General features: G+C 37.5%; 2 protein-coding genes across 2 annotated transcripts; both read left to right on the plus strand.

The window, feature by feature from the left end:
- Positions 1-393: 393 nt before the first annotated feature.
- On the plus strand, positions 394-4,257 carry LOC145492222 (uncharacterized). The gene is made up of 7 exons (XM_081471574.1): positions 394-1,031; positions 1,507-1,601; positions 1,949-2,108; positions 2,296-2,359; positions 2,637-2,893; positions 3,295-3,466; positions 4,108-4,257. The coding sequence occupies exons 1-7, from the start codon at positions 426-428 to the stop codon at positions 4,242-4,244; spliced, it is 1,491 nt and encodes a 496-aa protein (XP_081327700.1). The 5' UTR covers positions 394-425; the 3' UTR covers positions 4,245-4,257.
- Positions 4,258-10,205: 5,948 nt separating this feature from the next.
- LOC145492708 (uncharacterized) lies at positions 10,206-15,562 on the plus strand. Its single transcript, XM_081472109.1, has 7 exons — positions 10,206-11,125; positions 12,035-12,129; positions 13,257-13,416; positions 13,589-13,652; positions 13,958-14,211; positions 14,603-14,774; positions 15,426-15,562. Exons 1-7 carry the CDS (start codon positions 10,574-10,576, stop codon positions 15,560-15,562), a joined length of 1,434 nt encoding a protein of 477 aa, XP_081328235.1. The 5' UTR covers positions 10,206-10,573.
- The last annotated feature ends 288 nt before the right edge of the window (positions 15,563-15,850 follow it).

Consider the following 15,850-nt stretch of genomic DNA (forward strand, 5'->3'; position numbering starts at 1 on the left):
TCCAGAATTTTGATAACAGGATTTACCATGTGACGCTGAATGTTTTGGAGGTTTTGACGTATTGACTGTTTCTACATGTCATTCAAGATTACCATAGCAACGGCATTTTTACATGAGGCTCAAGTCAATTTTCATGTTTATCTACAGAATTCTTCGTTGTTTTTCCCACTTTTTGAACGACATTGAATTAGTCGGGTTTCTTTACAAACTTAACATACAAACTTCTTTTCTTTTTTTCCGTTTATACCTGTTCGTTTTGTACTTGTCTGGGAAACTAATGCTGAAGACATCTTTGAGTGTCAGCGTCTATGCTTGCATTTCAAGTGATGCTGCTTATATTGTGTTATGGGCAGTATGACTAATTTTCAGTAGTCAGATGTTGAGATTCTGTTTTCCATCAGTGCCACACCCGTTGATATCGGTATATGATTTATCAGGAACATCTTTTTTGCATATATAGAACGATGAAGAGCACATGGATCAAAGTGCTCTCGGTGATTGTCATTGGTGCTATTCAGTTGCGAACTATTTCAGCGACTGGAAACAAGTCCATATCTAACAATGAAGACGGAAACAAAAAGGATGAGAAAGACTGGCCAGTTATTGACCTGATAATAGCCTGGATTGAAAAGCCTCCATACACAACATCACCCACCAATGGATCACTTGACGACGAGGCCCATGGTATGCTGAGGGACGTCCTCGTGCGGTTCATAACAGTAGAATGCGGTTTTTATGCAGACATTAACTACCAAGTGAAAACATTTCGAGCTGACAGTGAATTTCACATGATTGAGCTTCTAAGGCAAAACAAAGTCCACGTCGCTTCTCCTATATTCGAACCCATAAACCGACGGTACGACGAATTTTCCTTTTTCAAAATCACTGATTATCCAGGGAGCGAATACATCACTAGTGAAGATGAAGCCAACAAGCTCAGTCTTGTCTTGGACGCAGTGCTGGAGTCTTGGTCATTGTTTGCGGTGACTCTGATACTCACGGCCATTGCTGGAGTCATTATGTGGGCGCTGGTATGCTTAACTTTCTGTAACTAGATTAATATAGGTCATCGTATAAATACAAGTGCATTTACAGATCTGCAGTAGAGGTGATATTTAAAAAATCCCTCAAAATTGCGCCAGCTCTCAGCCGAGTGCAAATAACGATAATACGACAGGTACTGTATATGGTTAATTTCTTCAGTTTTCATACTGTTACTTGCTTTTTAATTGCGCCTGAGAAAATTACGAACACGCAAGTGATAATTTTCAATGTAGGATAAACTAAAAACTATCCATAAATTGGATTGCTCTCAGCTAAAGACAGTGAAGTAATTTTCTCTGTCATATAATATGGAACACCCGATATATTTAATTATGTACAGATTATACACACAGAATGATTATTCTTTGAGTTATCACTATATCCAAAATCAAACGAGATCATAGAAAATAATCTTGTCACTCTGACATTTTTATTTTTATTTATTTCACCTGTGAATGATAGGACACTAACTGGAACAGTCAGGAGTTTCCTCGTTCATTCTTCAAAGGATCTTGGGATGGATTCTGGTGGTCCTTTATTTCCATGACTACGGTGGGGTAAGAACTTATCAAACTGATCTTTAAGTGTTCTTCATTGGAAACTTAGTTATCGACCAGGCTGACATCAATAATTTGGAGTACTCAGATTATGAGCGTTGGACGGACAAGTGCAAATTCTCACGGCAGTTCTCAGATGAAAAATACAATTACAACAAAAACGATTAAAACGCTCATATTGGATTATTTACTGTCTACTTTCATTATTTAATACGAGCCGTTTATACTATTTTTGTTTCCGATAAGTTTGTGAAATGTTTCAGCTGATAATTCTTTAACAACGCTTATTCCACTGGCTAATTCATATAATACTATCAAAAATTAATAGCCTTTTTTTTCTGTAAAAGATATGGCGACAAAGCTCCAAAGTCGATCGTGGCTCGAATTTTCTCAGTCATCTGGATCCTGTTGGGTCTCATTATCATGGCGATTTTCATGGCGAACATCACCTCTGCACTTACAGCTCTTTCCTTGCAACTGGAACCAACTGACCTTGTCGGTGTCAAGGTTTGTCGAAATATCTGTTGTTCCTATAAATCATGTAGTAATCAATTCAAACAAGATCAGACTCGAGAGATGGCAGAAATCGAGCTTACGTTTGTCTCAGTATCAAAATCAATGCCGAAATTTAATCCCGTGTTACTACAGGTATCAACTGAGTCATTTACCCATTAACTTTGATATTTCATGTTAGGTTGCAGTGCTGGGCAATGGTACGGAATACCAGCATGCACTGGAGGAAGATACTGATCTATCAGGTTGGTGCAAATTGATGTCGATATTTCAGCCGGGTGTGGTTCAGATGAGAATGGTACCGTTATAGTCATTGCCTATTAACTGATCGTCAGTGTTTACAAGAAGGCAACGGTTTTGCACAAGAAAAAGAAAAAAACACAGTAATAGTAGACTGAAGACAACCAGAAGGCTAACAAAGAATCCCAATTAAGATCACAAATCTTTAAGTATGAGACTGACATTCTTACTCCTATTTTTGAAAACCTTGGTAAATCTTCTCTTTTCTCTTCCTGTATTTAGTGTATTCCAGTATTGACGACGTCATTCAAGCTGTGAAATCAAAGGAAGTAGATGGAATGCTACTGGACCGCTTCACAGCTTCCTATTATCAGTCAATGGGCAAATTAAAATCACTTATCACCGTCAAGAAGTTAGAACTTCAAAGGGACGTTGGAGTTCTGTTTTCCCAAGATAGATGGTATCTGGCTGAGTGCTTAATAAATTATCATCGAGCAAACATTTTCAAGTCAGCTCAAATCTTTACCGATACATACAAGGTAACGTTAATTGACTAGAAAACAAGGTTTGTAAGTGAACTCTTGTCTGTCATTCTCTCCTGCTCTGCATTTGCCCGGGATATTGCCTGACATCCAATTGCTTACATGTAATGAAACGAAATCTAAAGGCGTGAAGACTTGGATTTACTCGAACCAAGCTACAAATAGTCTTCGGAGTTTACTCAAAATACAAGTTGTACCGCACAACCTCCCTTTTTGATTTAGCCTTGAAACTATCATGAACAGGGCCAAAAATCATAAATTTCATACAACGGAATGTTGAACTTTATCTCACTGCCATATTCAGTGGCAGTTCGTTTATCTTCCATGAACTCTGTCAATTTTAAATCAGGGTCATATGTATAAGTGATGCGAATAGCGGTGTTTTTTTCTGACTTAAGCTAACAGAGCAGAAGCCTGCAGGAAATGTCAATCTGTTTGACGCGTCATCCCCCTTTATTAAGCAGTTCTTGTACGTATCGCTTGGCGTATTAGCTGGATTGCTCCTGATTGGAACCCTGTGGGACATCTTTATTCGAAGGAAGAGAGGGATTAACCAAAAGAAAGTATTAGGTGAGGATAAACATTTTATGGGTTAATTAAAAGGAGATTACAATCCTGTTATACAATTCTCACAATTATTTGTAATTAAGGTTACAATGCCCAAGAGATCTCAATTAATATTATTCGTCCTTTACAGTCTGGTTTACTTTTGGTTTGTGGGGTTAACGAAAGTTTTTCGATCCAGATAAAATGTTTCGAGACTTTTATCGCTGAAAGGACAAAAATCATTAGCTTTGTTTTCTTTGCAAAATTTGCGCTCTGAGCTCCCAAATAAAACCTTTGCTTATCGCCGATTAAAAAGACTAGTTACTGTAAAACATTTAAAATGAATGCTTCTGTATTGATAAATCGTGAAGCCTTCTCTTAAACCGTCGCCCATTTTTTGTATGGCCACATATCGGATTCCTTTAATCCAAAATGGCCCCAATTAGTTGGAGTATTAAAATGAACTAGATTTTTAAGGCTGCATGGGAAAGGATAAAAATCCATCAATTCAACCAATAATTGAACCAAGGAAATTAGTAACTGGATAACAACTGTTAGTTTTAAATATCCACGAAAGAGAATCAGCTGCTGAAAGCATCCCTGCGGGAGTTCCAATCCTGGGCCGGTAAACTCTTTAAAGCATTTCATTTGATTTGTCTTGTCAGGAGCAGCAGTCAATGAAGGAATGGCCACAGATACAATCCAAAACGACCTCGAAGTGGCACGACGGCTCCTTCGACAAACACAAGAACAGTTTGACAAACTGGAATTCAAAGTATCAAAATTGAAATATAATTTTTAAGCTGGTAGTTTCAGCATGCATAAGACGTATTGAAAAGGTCAACTTCTAAATAACCTAGCTTGCCTGGGTTCTCTCAGTGGCTTAGTGTTCAGAGAATCCCTCAGATGTACAGATGGTAATACGTGTGAATCTCGTTTTAGAGTCAGATAGGTTTCTCTGTGTTCCATACTCGGGACAACGGAGTTTACAACTTTAGTACTATCAAGTTTACGAGCATGTGTCTGTAAGTATGGAGAATCCGGCCACAGGAAAGGAATTTTTTTTTGTTAAGAACAACTGTTTGGGTTTGAGTTTTGGCCTATCAAATCCGTAGATAAATTAAATTGCGATAGAAGTAATTTTCAAAGGACTCAAAAGTAGACAAAACATTTTTTACTTCAAGATGACGAGAAACGATCCAAGCATAAATTACAAACAGTGTAAATTTCTAAGGTGTCAGATAAATTTGAACATAGTTCACTAAAACGATCTTTTTGATGACATAATAGAAAATTCGAATTTTCGATCCGGTTGCCTTATTCTCGATATTTAGAAACAGACGTTCTTAATTTGTTTGAAATACAGACACACATTACTAATCATTCTCGTTTCAAAGGGCTCAACAATATCCAACTTGAGCCATTCTGTCAGGCAACAGAAATCGATGTTACCGCCTAAAATGTGAAAAACAAAAACCTCAGGCATACCAACCAACCGAAATCGGTGGGTCTAAAAGGCCACGTCAGGGCTTAACAGTGGTCAACCGTTTCGATCGAAAGCTGAAGATGGCTGGAACAAAATTCTTATCGGGAACGCAAACCAAACGTAATCCTGGGAATCACAATCGATAACAAGCTAGGCTTAACAGTTGACAAAACATTAAAGTTAAAGTATGGGTGATACCGATTATGCTCATCTTAAACTCTATATAAGACAATTGTAATCTGGTGGCAGTGTAAAATTGCTACGGCTTTACATTAATGCTAATAACAGTTAGCTGATTTTAAAGCTTACTTAATAGTCTCAACCTAGTGTCTCCAAAATAGCTATGATCTACGAATAAGTATAACGAGTTTGCTCTTTATCCTAGATCTCGTTACTGGCCAATGTAATTAAAGGAACCATTTTGATACCTTAACATGTTTGGTTGTAGCTTTTTCTTTTTCGTCTATTTTTTATATCTTAAACTCTGTAAAACAGTTGATTCTGTGGAGTTTCTACAGTGATTTCATTCACATCGACAAAGCACCATTCAAACACATTGCATGGAAAACATAAATGAATAAATAAATAATTGTCGCAGTGACAAATGCTCAAACAGTTCTTAAGTTTTTCAACCAAAACGAATGAGAAAGTATTATGGGCTCTTAACAAAATAACCAAAACCAGCTTAGGCAAATAGTCGCATGAGACTCTAGTAGTCCGAAAATTGTCATTCATTTAAGTATTTACGCACTGATGAGCGCTAGCATTAGCAACTTAATAAATGAATAAATAAATAAATAGGATTTTTACTTCAGCATTTTTATAACAATGATAACTTGAGTATCTTATTAGGTTTTCGCTTTAATCTAAAGTTTTGTCCTTGGAGTTGAAAATTTGATCTTTTTTTAAATTTAATTTATCTCCACACTAACAGACCAAAAAAACTACTTACAATGCAAAATATTTACAATACAATGCTTACATTCCCTACATCAGTAATAGTTACACGAAACATCCTACATACAATTGCGTTACATTCCTTACTTTACAGTACTTACACCACAGTTACAGTACAGCATTTATCAACTACTTACTTTGTTATACTTGCAAACTGCGTGATTATGATGGTTTAATATAAAATCCCCATATAGTGCTAACCAACGGAGGTCAAGAAGGAAGACTGGATTTACTTTGGTTTCGGAGCCAAGTTTAAATTTTAAAATATTTTAACCTTACCTCTCCTGTTTGTTCGCAGCAACTAACTATCCACGGGGCTGTTTTTTTTTTTTCCTAGTATTGCGATTCAAAGTATTGTTAATCCACCAACTGACTGGTTTTAAACTTTCTGTTCTCGAGGCAAGTATTGTATCAGAGATAATCAAGGAGGGGGGAGCGAATGGATATTTCAAAACGATCCCTGAGATGATCGTCTTGCAACGTTTAAGAAATATATAACATATAGTTATTCTTCACTTGAAAGCGCGTATTCTGAAGAGATCGAACGTCTACAGAAAATTGCTTAGTCCGTTGTTAGACCCTTAACAAGCAGTAACAAGAGGAATTGGGTAAAAGAACAGATAATGACATGTATCCTCACCTTGAAGCATTTTTGTTTGTTAAAGGGGGGCGGGGTTAACATGAATTTAGATGAAATTTTAGAAAGTTTTACGAGGGATTAAAAGGAAACAAATTTGGAACACCACTGGTGTACGTCTACCAATCTGTAACTTTTAATTCTAATTTTAAAACAACATCAAATCTTCAAAATTCCCTATTTCCAAAAATTTTACCAATCCTTTGAGAAAAAATATTTACCCCACAAGCTGCAAGCTTAATTACTTATCGTGTTTAAATAAAGGTTACTTACTTACTTACTTACTTACCCCCAAATATACCCAAAAATTACCAAAAAATTTACAAAACAGCCCAAAACGTAGATATGTGGGATGAACAGAGAGATTTTTGACTGCTTGAAACGTGAACGAGATATTTGCGTTAAAGCCATAATACCCAGCATAAATACGGCCTGTCAACCCTCGCCTTAAACCCTCGGACGTAGAGGGGGGTGGGGGGTGGGGATGCCTCCCCCCATAAGATGTTTTCAAATTTTTGAAAAACCAAGTTACTCGAAGGGGCTGAAACTTTCCGTACCTGTTCATTCATCCTCTGCGGAAATTTTGACATGCCATTTGTGTGTCTATCGCTTTTGAAGTTGCCATGACAACCATCAAATTTCAAGTAGTTTTGGCCAAAACTCGACTTTTTTGACATTATACTGTATTTTTTCCAGTTTTCTTCATCAAGTTGTAGAAATCACATTCTAGCTTGATTTTGTGTCAATCTCCATTATTTTTTGACTTTTTTTAAAAAAACTGGTGAAATCCAAGATGGCGGATCCAAGATGGCAGGTCAAATGACGTCATTTAACGTCATATGTCGTCAAATCCAACAAAAATGGTATTATCTTTTAGAGGAAGCTCAGGGCTATCTAAGTTTATTTCGCTGTGCCCTGCTAATCGCTTTTTTGAAAATAAAAATAAAAATTACAATAAATGTAAAATTAGAATATTAAGAGAGGAAGCCATTTTAGCCTTAGCTGGTTTTCATGCGGGTCGTCTATCCTGGTTGAATTGGAATTTGAAGTGTTTTTCTGGAGGGAGGAGAACCGGAGAACCTGGAGAAAACAAAACGAGATGCCATTAGTAACGATCTGGAAGCAACAAGAACACTTCTTCTACAAATGAAAGAGCATTTCAACAATCTGGAAACCAAAGTTCTACTATTGCGATTGCAGGATAGTAACTGAGCTGAGCTTTACAACAGCAGCTGAATGGTGTCGTAATGTCGTGACAAAGCGGGAAATACAATGTGTTTTGTGTAAAAAATACGTTCACATCGATCAGATTAACGACGACAAGATACTTTTGAACCTTGCTGAGAGATGCTCTCATGCTGCTATAACACCTGTATTATGTTCAAGCTTTGAAAACCAGCGATGAACGCGACCCAGCCGCCGTATTTAAAACAAGTAGTGGTGATTTATCGCTGGCGCACTGTTATTCAAGCAATTCTTTAAAATTCTGATTTGTTTCCACAGTTAACTCACACCGGAAAAAAAATATTACCGTTATTATTGGCAACATATTTGAAGTGTGATTCGTGTTGATCCTTTATCGTCAAGAGGATATATCAGTATTATTCAAAGTTTTTTTTTAAATTATTATTTTAATTAATTGCTACTTACAGTATTATTCAAAGTTGCCACAACACCCTATTTTAATGATTTCAGGTTCGGCTGGTATATATGCCGACCTCCGAAATCTTCAAAAACGGAGAAATCACCAAATATTACGTACCGAGAGAGAAAATGAAAAAAAAAAAGAAAGGGAAAAAAAATTAATAGTCTAACAACTAATTTAAATATTGACAATGAATGCCGTTCGATTCATTTTCGCCTCTATAGTTTTAAAAATAACCTCAATGCAGTTGAGGAGAATATTTACCTCCAAGATGACCAACTTAGGCTAACACATTCCTTTGTCCAATTCTACAAGCGCTGACGTCAGCTATTACTATTTTGATTTTTTTTTTCATAATTTCATGACTTTTGGCACGGACTAGTGGCCGGATTCCGCCAAGTTGACCTCAAACATGATCAGTGAACTCTTCAACAGACTGATTCCATATCTCACTGAAAACCTTACGGTGTTGCTGTGCTGCCTCACTTGGTGGCTGATCTGCCCTTTTATGTTTCACTTTTACTTTCTTTTGCTCTTGGTAAGTAAATATCATCACATCAGTTATGTGAATATGTTATCTCGATATGTTAACAATGTCATATCAATCTTTAATCTTCCAAGTTCTTTAAAGTCTAATTTTTGTAATACTCCTATGAAAATTAAAGACGGAAAAACACTATACAATGCAAACGATTTACTGAGGTATTTATTTGATAAAAAGCGTCCAGCTCGTAACAGTGTGAGAGGATGGTTGATTATTATTCAAATTGTTTTTGTTTTCTCTTATTTCTATCAACAAAGCTTGTTTAAATTTGTAATTTCGCTTTTGTAATTAAAAGAAGCGTTGTGCTCCTTTTTACAAATATCGCCTCTGACTCGAATTATCGTTTCAGTTTACCTTTAAGACGTAACTTAATCTCAGGAAATTGAATCGCCATTCTTTTGCACTTCCAAACTATGCAACACTGAAAGCTTATTTGATTTGATTTTAGTCTTATTATTTCTCAGAATGTTAAGAATTGTTAACATTCTGAGAAATAATAAGACTAAAATCAAATCAAATAAGCTTTCAGTGTTGCAATTCCAATTAGCAGAGAGCACGCAATATTGCCATGATAACGATGCATCTGTAAGTTGTTTTCAACATTTACCAAAATCATCAAAAATACATGTACTCCAGTGAAGCAAAAATAGTGCGATACAAAAAGTCGTATAAATTTCTATCAGTGATTTGGTTCCCTTCCGATTAAACCATATGTACCCACTGAAATATATTTGAGATATAAATATAACTGATATATAATTGTAACTTCTTCCAAAAGCTATTAATAATTAACCAGTCTAGTATCACCATTCATTTATAACATGAATATTTGATAATGCAGGCTTTTGGACAGTATTCGACAACGAGAGGCAATAATAAGAGGTTGTAAGAAGTTTTTCACGGTAAGGAAATTATATACCTGTAAACCTATCCGTCTTGTAAATCCTCTGCAATTTGAAAAGGAAGTGTTATGATTGACCCTTATAAAGGGGTGGACGATGTACCTATAAATGCCATGTTTCAGAATTGGTTTGAGATAAGGAGTTCTATCGCTTTAGCCCGCAAAACACTTTGGAATCACCCCCGTCTCACTCCGCTCTAGATCGCGTACATAACTACAAGCAAAAGTTTACAAGATGCTGTCAGATAACCCTCAGTAAACTGAACATCACTGAGGGAACAGAGATCATTTTCAAGGAATAAGCGGCCTAATTCATAAGCGCCCCAAGCTATATTTCACATAATTCTCTTGGCTTGCATTTGCTAATTGATTATAGGCAATGGCGGCCAATAAGTTTGGTAAATCTTAGGAGACTCAATCCTATGCTCGATCCTATGCTGGTTGAGTAGTGCACTTAGGAAACAGGAAGGATTTCGTATATGAGGCTCCGTGTTTGCCTTTTAATATTTAATAACGTATTGCTATGACATCGTGGACTTAAGAAACGTATACGAAAAAAATATTGTGTTGTGAAGTGTTAACTGTCTCTCTATGCCATTTTGAAATTGCCACAGCAATCGCTTTTTGACGTGCAATTCGAGGCAAATGCTGCCAAAATTGACAATTCTACGCTTTTTGTGCTTTTTTGAGTGACACTGGAATTTTTACTGTTTTCCATTTATACCTGTTTGTTTTCATTTTCCTGTGATGGTAATGCTTAAGAAATCATAGTGTCATCCTCGGATCGTCTTTACATGCATGTGATGCCGATTATTATGTCAAATTATAGGCAACGCTAGCTGCAGTAGTATGCGATATCTCCAGTTACCAGATGTCGCAATACTGTTTTCGCCTCCACATCCGTTAATACCTGTAACTGTTTAGTCACGAACCTCTTTTTTCTACCATCTATAGAACGATAATGAGCTCTTGGATTATAGTGCTCTCAGCGTTTTTCGTTGGCCTTGGTGCTATTCAGATACGAAATACCTCAATGACTGGCAATCAAGATAGAGATGAGGAGGACGAGGGGCACTGGGTAAAGAAAGATCTGACAATAGCCTGGATTGCAAAGCCTCCATACACGCCATCAGCTGCCAATGGATCACAAGACGACGAGGGTCATGTTCTGATCAGGAACGTGCTATATCCGCACATATTGTTAGAATGCGGAACCTTGAAAGGCGTTCGCTACCAGTTTAAAACATTTCGAGCTGACAGTGAATTTCACATGCTTGAGCTCCTAAGGCAAAACAAAGTCCACGTCGCTGCTCCTATATTCGAACCCACAAACCGACGGTACAGAGAATTTTCCTTTTTCAAAATCACTGATTATCCTGGGAGCGAATACATCACCAGTGAAAATGAAGCCAACAAGCTCAGCCTTGTCTTGGACGCAGTGCTGGAGTCTTGGTCATTGTTTGCGGTGACACTGATACTCACAGCCATTGCTGGAGTCATTATGTGGGCGCTGGTATGCGTAACTTTGTTTACTTAGATTAGTATAGGTACGGTAGAATTCCGAAAGAAAAGCCCCTCCTTCCCCGAAACCAATGGCCCACCCGAAAGTAGCGGCCCTTCGAAGAAGGAAGAAACCCTCTGATCTCAAGCGTAATGGAAGCGATGGAACAGCCTGGCTGCAGGACGAAACAACTTGAAAAGTTAATGTGATTTTATTTTGAACTAAACTGAATTTTTCTTGTTAGTTAGGAACATAAATAAACGGAATTTTTAATTTCATTTATACGCGTCCGCCTTGTCTAAAAGGACTGTGAATAACCGTACAGACGTCTTTTAAACCATTTGAGAGTAAAGTAGCGGTCTTGTTTGGCTGCTAAATCCGAAAGTATGGGGGGGGGGGGGGGAGGGGGGGCGGCGTTACTATTCGAATATATGGTAATCCTAACAGTACAAGTGCATTTAAAGGATTTGCAGTAGAAGTTATAAATAATAATTCCCCCCAAAATTGCACGAGCTCTTAGGCGAGTTGCAATTTGGAAAAAAATGTAAATATCTCGTGGAAGGCCGAATTGTTAATTGCTTGAGTTTTCATACTATTCCTCGCTTACTATGTGCTTGAGAAAATTACGATCGCGCGAGCGCTAATCTGCACTGTAGTATTTAACCATCAATTTGACTGCTCTCAGCTAATCACAGGGAAGAAATTTTCTCGTTGACATAACAGTCCCGTATCACTTTTTAGCATGTCGCTAGATTTCAGCTACCGCGCAACAGCTAACGAGAGAAGAGGATGTATTTATGTAAATTTTACACACACTCGGCAAAATTTATCGTAGTTATGACTTAATCCAACATCAAATGTTATCGAGGGAAAACGACCTCGTTACTCGTTCATTTTTTGTTTGTTTTCTTCAACTAATAGGACACTTATTGGAATATTGAAGAGTTTCCACGTTCATTCATCAAAGGATCTTGGGATGGATTCTGGTGGTCCTTCATTTCTATGACTACAGTGGGGTAAGAACTTTTTAACCGATTTCACTGTCGGTACGCATCATTGGCAACTTCAGTATCGACCAGGTTTACAATAATTCAGGACACTTTGCTTACAAACAGGATTATGAAAGTTGGACGCACAAGTGCAAATTATCTCGACAATTCTCAGATAAAAACTGTGCGAAAAAGGACGACAGTACAAAAACGACGTCTAAAAGGGTAATATCAGTCATTAGGCGCCGCTTACTCCATTTTTGTTTCCTGTAAATTTGTGTTTCAGCTGATACTTTCATAATTAACGCTTATTTCACTGGCCAATAGCCCTTTTCACGGTTAATTTTTCTCATCCCAACGTGGATGTGAGGCAATTTCGGGCTGAAACTACAAAAATAGCCCGAAATTGCCTCACATACATGCTAGATTTTATAGTAATGCAAATGAGCAAAGGTAACCGTGAAAAGGGCTATTCATATAATCGTAAATTAAGGACGTTCGCGTAAATTGTTTCCGCGCACACTTACTGCGCACGCAAATTCACACGCCACGCCATGCATGAGTGCGCGCGCTAAGTAATAAAATGATAATGACAGGGCAGATGGCCGTTGCTATAGCTTTTCCTGGATTTAACGATCTTGGACGTGGGGCGACCCCTATTTTTCTTTAGATGAATCATTTTCTCTACCGATTTTCTACGTTTAGCGAAAAAATGAAGAAAATCTATCCACTAGAAGTTTGAATTTTTTTTGCAAAATGCACCATCGAATTCCGTTCTTTTAAGCTCTTTGTTTATCTGTGCGACGGTTTCAAATGCCTCTTGAAGGGTTACGTTTTATGAAAACGTTGGTAGCATTTGGAATTATTTACGCAACAGACACACTTCTACAAAATATGACCAAGATCGTTGGCCTCCGTTAACTCACCTGCGATATTTTTAACTATAAACCCCTGTAGACCATGCTGAATTACGTGTGCCAATTTTTCAAAATCAGGGTAGTTTTCCACACGCTTTATCTCTGAAACAACGTCGGTAGCCCCCAATTTTTTGCATTTCTGATACAAGTAGCTCATTATCTGACAGCAGTGAAATTTAAAAACATCTATTAACTAGAAACGCGAACGTCCTTAATAACGTTTTCTTTCTGCATGAGGTATGGCGACAAAACTCCAAAGTCGATCGTGGCTCGAATTTTCTCTATCATCTGGATCCTGTTGGGCCTCATTATCATGGCGATCTTTATGGCAAACATCACCTCTGCACTTACAGCTCTTTCCTTGCAACTGGAACCTACTAACATTGTCGGTGTGAAGGTTTGTCGAACTGTATCTATTGTTCTTATATGATATTATCAATTTAAACTAAACTGCTGGACTCCAGGGGGTTAGAAATCGAGCCTACGTTTTCTCAGCATCAAAATAATGCCGAAATGAAAACTCGTTACAAATGCGTCAATAACCCATTTACTTTGATGATTCACGTTAGGTTGCAGTGCTGGCCAATAGCACGGAATACCAGCATGCTCTTCAGGAAGATGCTAATCCAACAGGTTGGTGCAAAGTGGAAATGTCGAGCCTGGTGTTGTTCAGAAGGGGCGGGGGGTGGGGATGGTACCTTTAGAGTCATGTCCCATTATCTGATTCAGTGCTTACAAAAAGGCAAAGATTTTGATTTGATTTTTGCCAGAGCATAAAAAGATAAATGTGAAAGTAGACTGAGGTAAGCGTACATTAGACAACCAAATGGCTAATAAAGAATTCCCATAGAGATCGCAAATCTTTGAATTTGATGTTGATCTGACTCCTCTTTTAAAAAACCTTTAACAACCTTCATCTTTTCTCTTTCTATATTTAGTGTATCCACAAATTAACAACGTCATTCAAGCTGTGAAATCAAAGGAAGTAGATGGAATGTTACTGGACCGCTTCACAGCTTCCTATTATCAGTCAAGAGGCAAACTGAAATCACTTCTCACCGTCAAGAAGTTAGAACTTCAAAGGGACGTTGGAGTTCTGTTCTCCCAAGATAGAGAGTTTCTGGCACAGTGCTTAAATTTCTATCGCTCAAACATTTTGAAGTCGGCCCAAACCTTTACTGATACATATAAGGTAAGGTTCGTTTCCTTTTGAAACAAGGTTTGCAAGGGGCACTTGTCTGTCATTATATTTTCCCCTGGCTTACATCACCTCGGGACATTGACTTACAATCAAAAGGTTACATACATTGAAACGAAATCGAAGACTTGCGATGTACTGGAACCAAGGTGCAGGCAGGCTTCAGCGTTTATTCAAAATACAAGGTGTACTGGCCTGCCTTTTTGATTTAGCCTTGAAACAATTATGAACGAAACCCAAAATCATAAATTTCATTAAATACAACAGAATATTGAACTTTATCTCAGTGCAATATTAAGTGGCAGTTCGTTAATATTCTCTGAACAATCAGTTTTAAATCGGGCTGTGATGTAAATCCTATGGCGGTGTTATTTTTTGCCCTAAGCTTACAGAGCAGAGGCCTGCACGAAATGCCAACTTGTTTGACAAGTCATCCCCCTTTATTAAGAGGATCATGTATGCATCGCTCGGCGTATTGACCGGATTGCTCCTGATTGGAACCCTGTGGGACACTCATATTAGAAGGAAGAGAATAGTTAACCAAAATCCTGTGTTAGGTGAGCATAAACATTTTATAGTTGATTTAAAAAGGAGATTCCAATCCTGTTAATGCGTTTTGGATGTTAGCTCTGTCCAAAAGTCTCATCATTAGGGTTACATGCCCAAGAGATCTCAATTAATATTTTGCATTCTTTACAATCTGGTCTACTTTTGGTTTGTGGAGCTAACGAAGTTTATTCGATCCAGGATATTTTAAATTTTGAGACTTTTATCCCAGAAAGGACAAGAATCATTAGCTTTTTATTCTTTGCAAAATTTGCGCTCTGAGCTCCCAAATAAAACGTTTATTCATCCCCGATTAAAAAGACTTGTTAGAACATTTGAAATGAGTGTTTCTGTCGTAATGAATCGTGAAGCTTTCTGTTAAACCGTCCCCCATTTTTTGATGACCAGAAATCGGATTCCTTCACTCCAAAATGGCACCAAGTAGTTGAAGTACTAAAATGAACTAGATTGTTAAGGCTGTATGGAAAAGGATAAAAATCCATCAATACAACCAATAATGAAACCAAGGAAATTAGTCACTGGATAAACAACTGTTACTTTTAAATATTCACGAAAGATATCAGCTTCTGAAAGCATCCCACGGGGAGTTCTAATCCTTAGTAAAGTGTCTTTAAAGAGCTTCATTTGATTTGTCTTGTCAGGAACAGCAGTCAATGAAGGGATGACAACAGATACAATCCAAAACGACCTCGAAGTGGCACGACGGCTTCTTCGACAAACGCAAGAACAGTTTGACAAACTGGAATTCAAAGTATCAAAATTGAAATATAATTTTTAGGCTAGTGTGTTCGTCTAACTTTCGCGTTCTGTATTTGCTTTGAATTCCCTGAAAACAGTTCCAGTTTATCATGGCATCTTCTTTTTTGTCAGAATGAGCTTCTTATCAATTTCCATTTTTGTAGCAATTTAGTGCAATTCTACTTAAACCGAAGCTCTTCAGTATAGCAACAAAGATCTCGAGATAGGAACTCAGGAAGAGCTTTTTGAAGGCTCTGTAATTTCGTAGTTCAGAAAGAGACCTACATACAACTCGTAGTCTGTATCTGACGTTAGCACTGGGACACAA

This window comes from Orbicella franksi, chromosome 7 (assembly GCF_964199315.1).
Source record: "Orbicella franksi chromosome 7, jaOrbFran1.1, whole genome shotgun sequence".
Classification (NCBI taxonomy): Eukaryota; Metazoa; Cnidaria; class Anthozoa; order Scleractinia; family Merulinidae; genus Orbicella; species Orbicella franksi.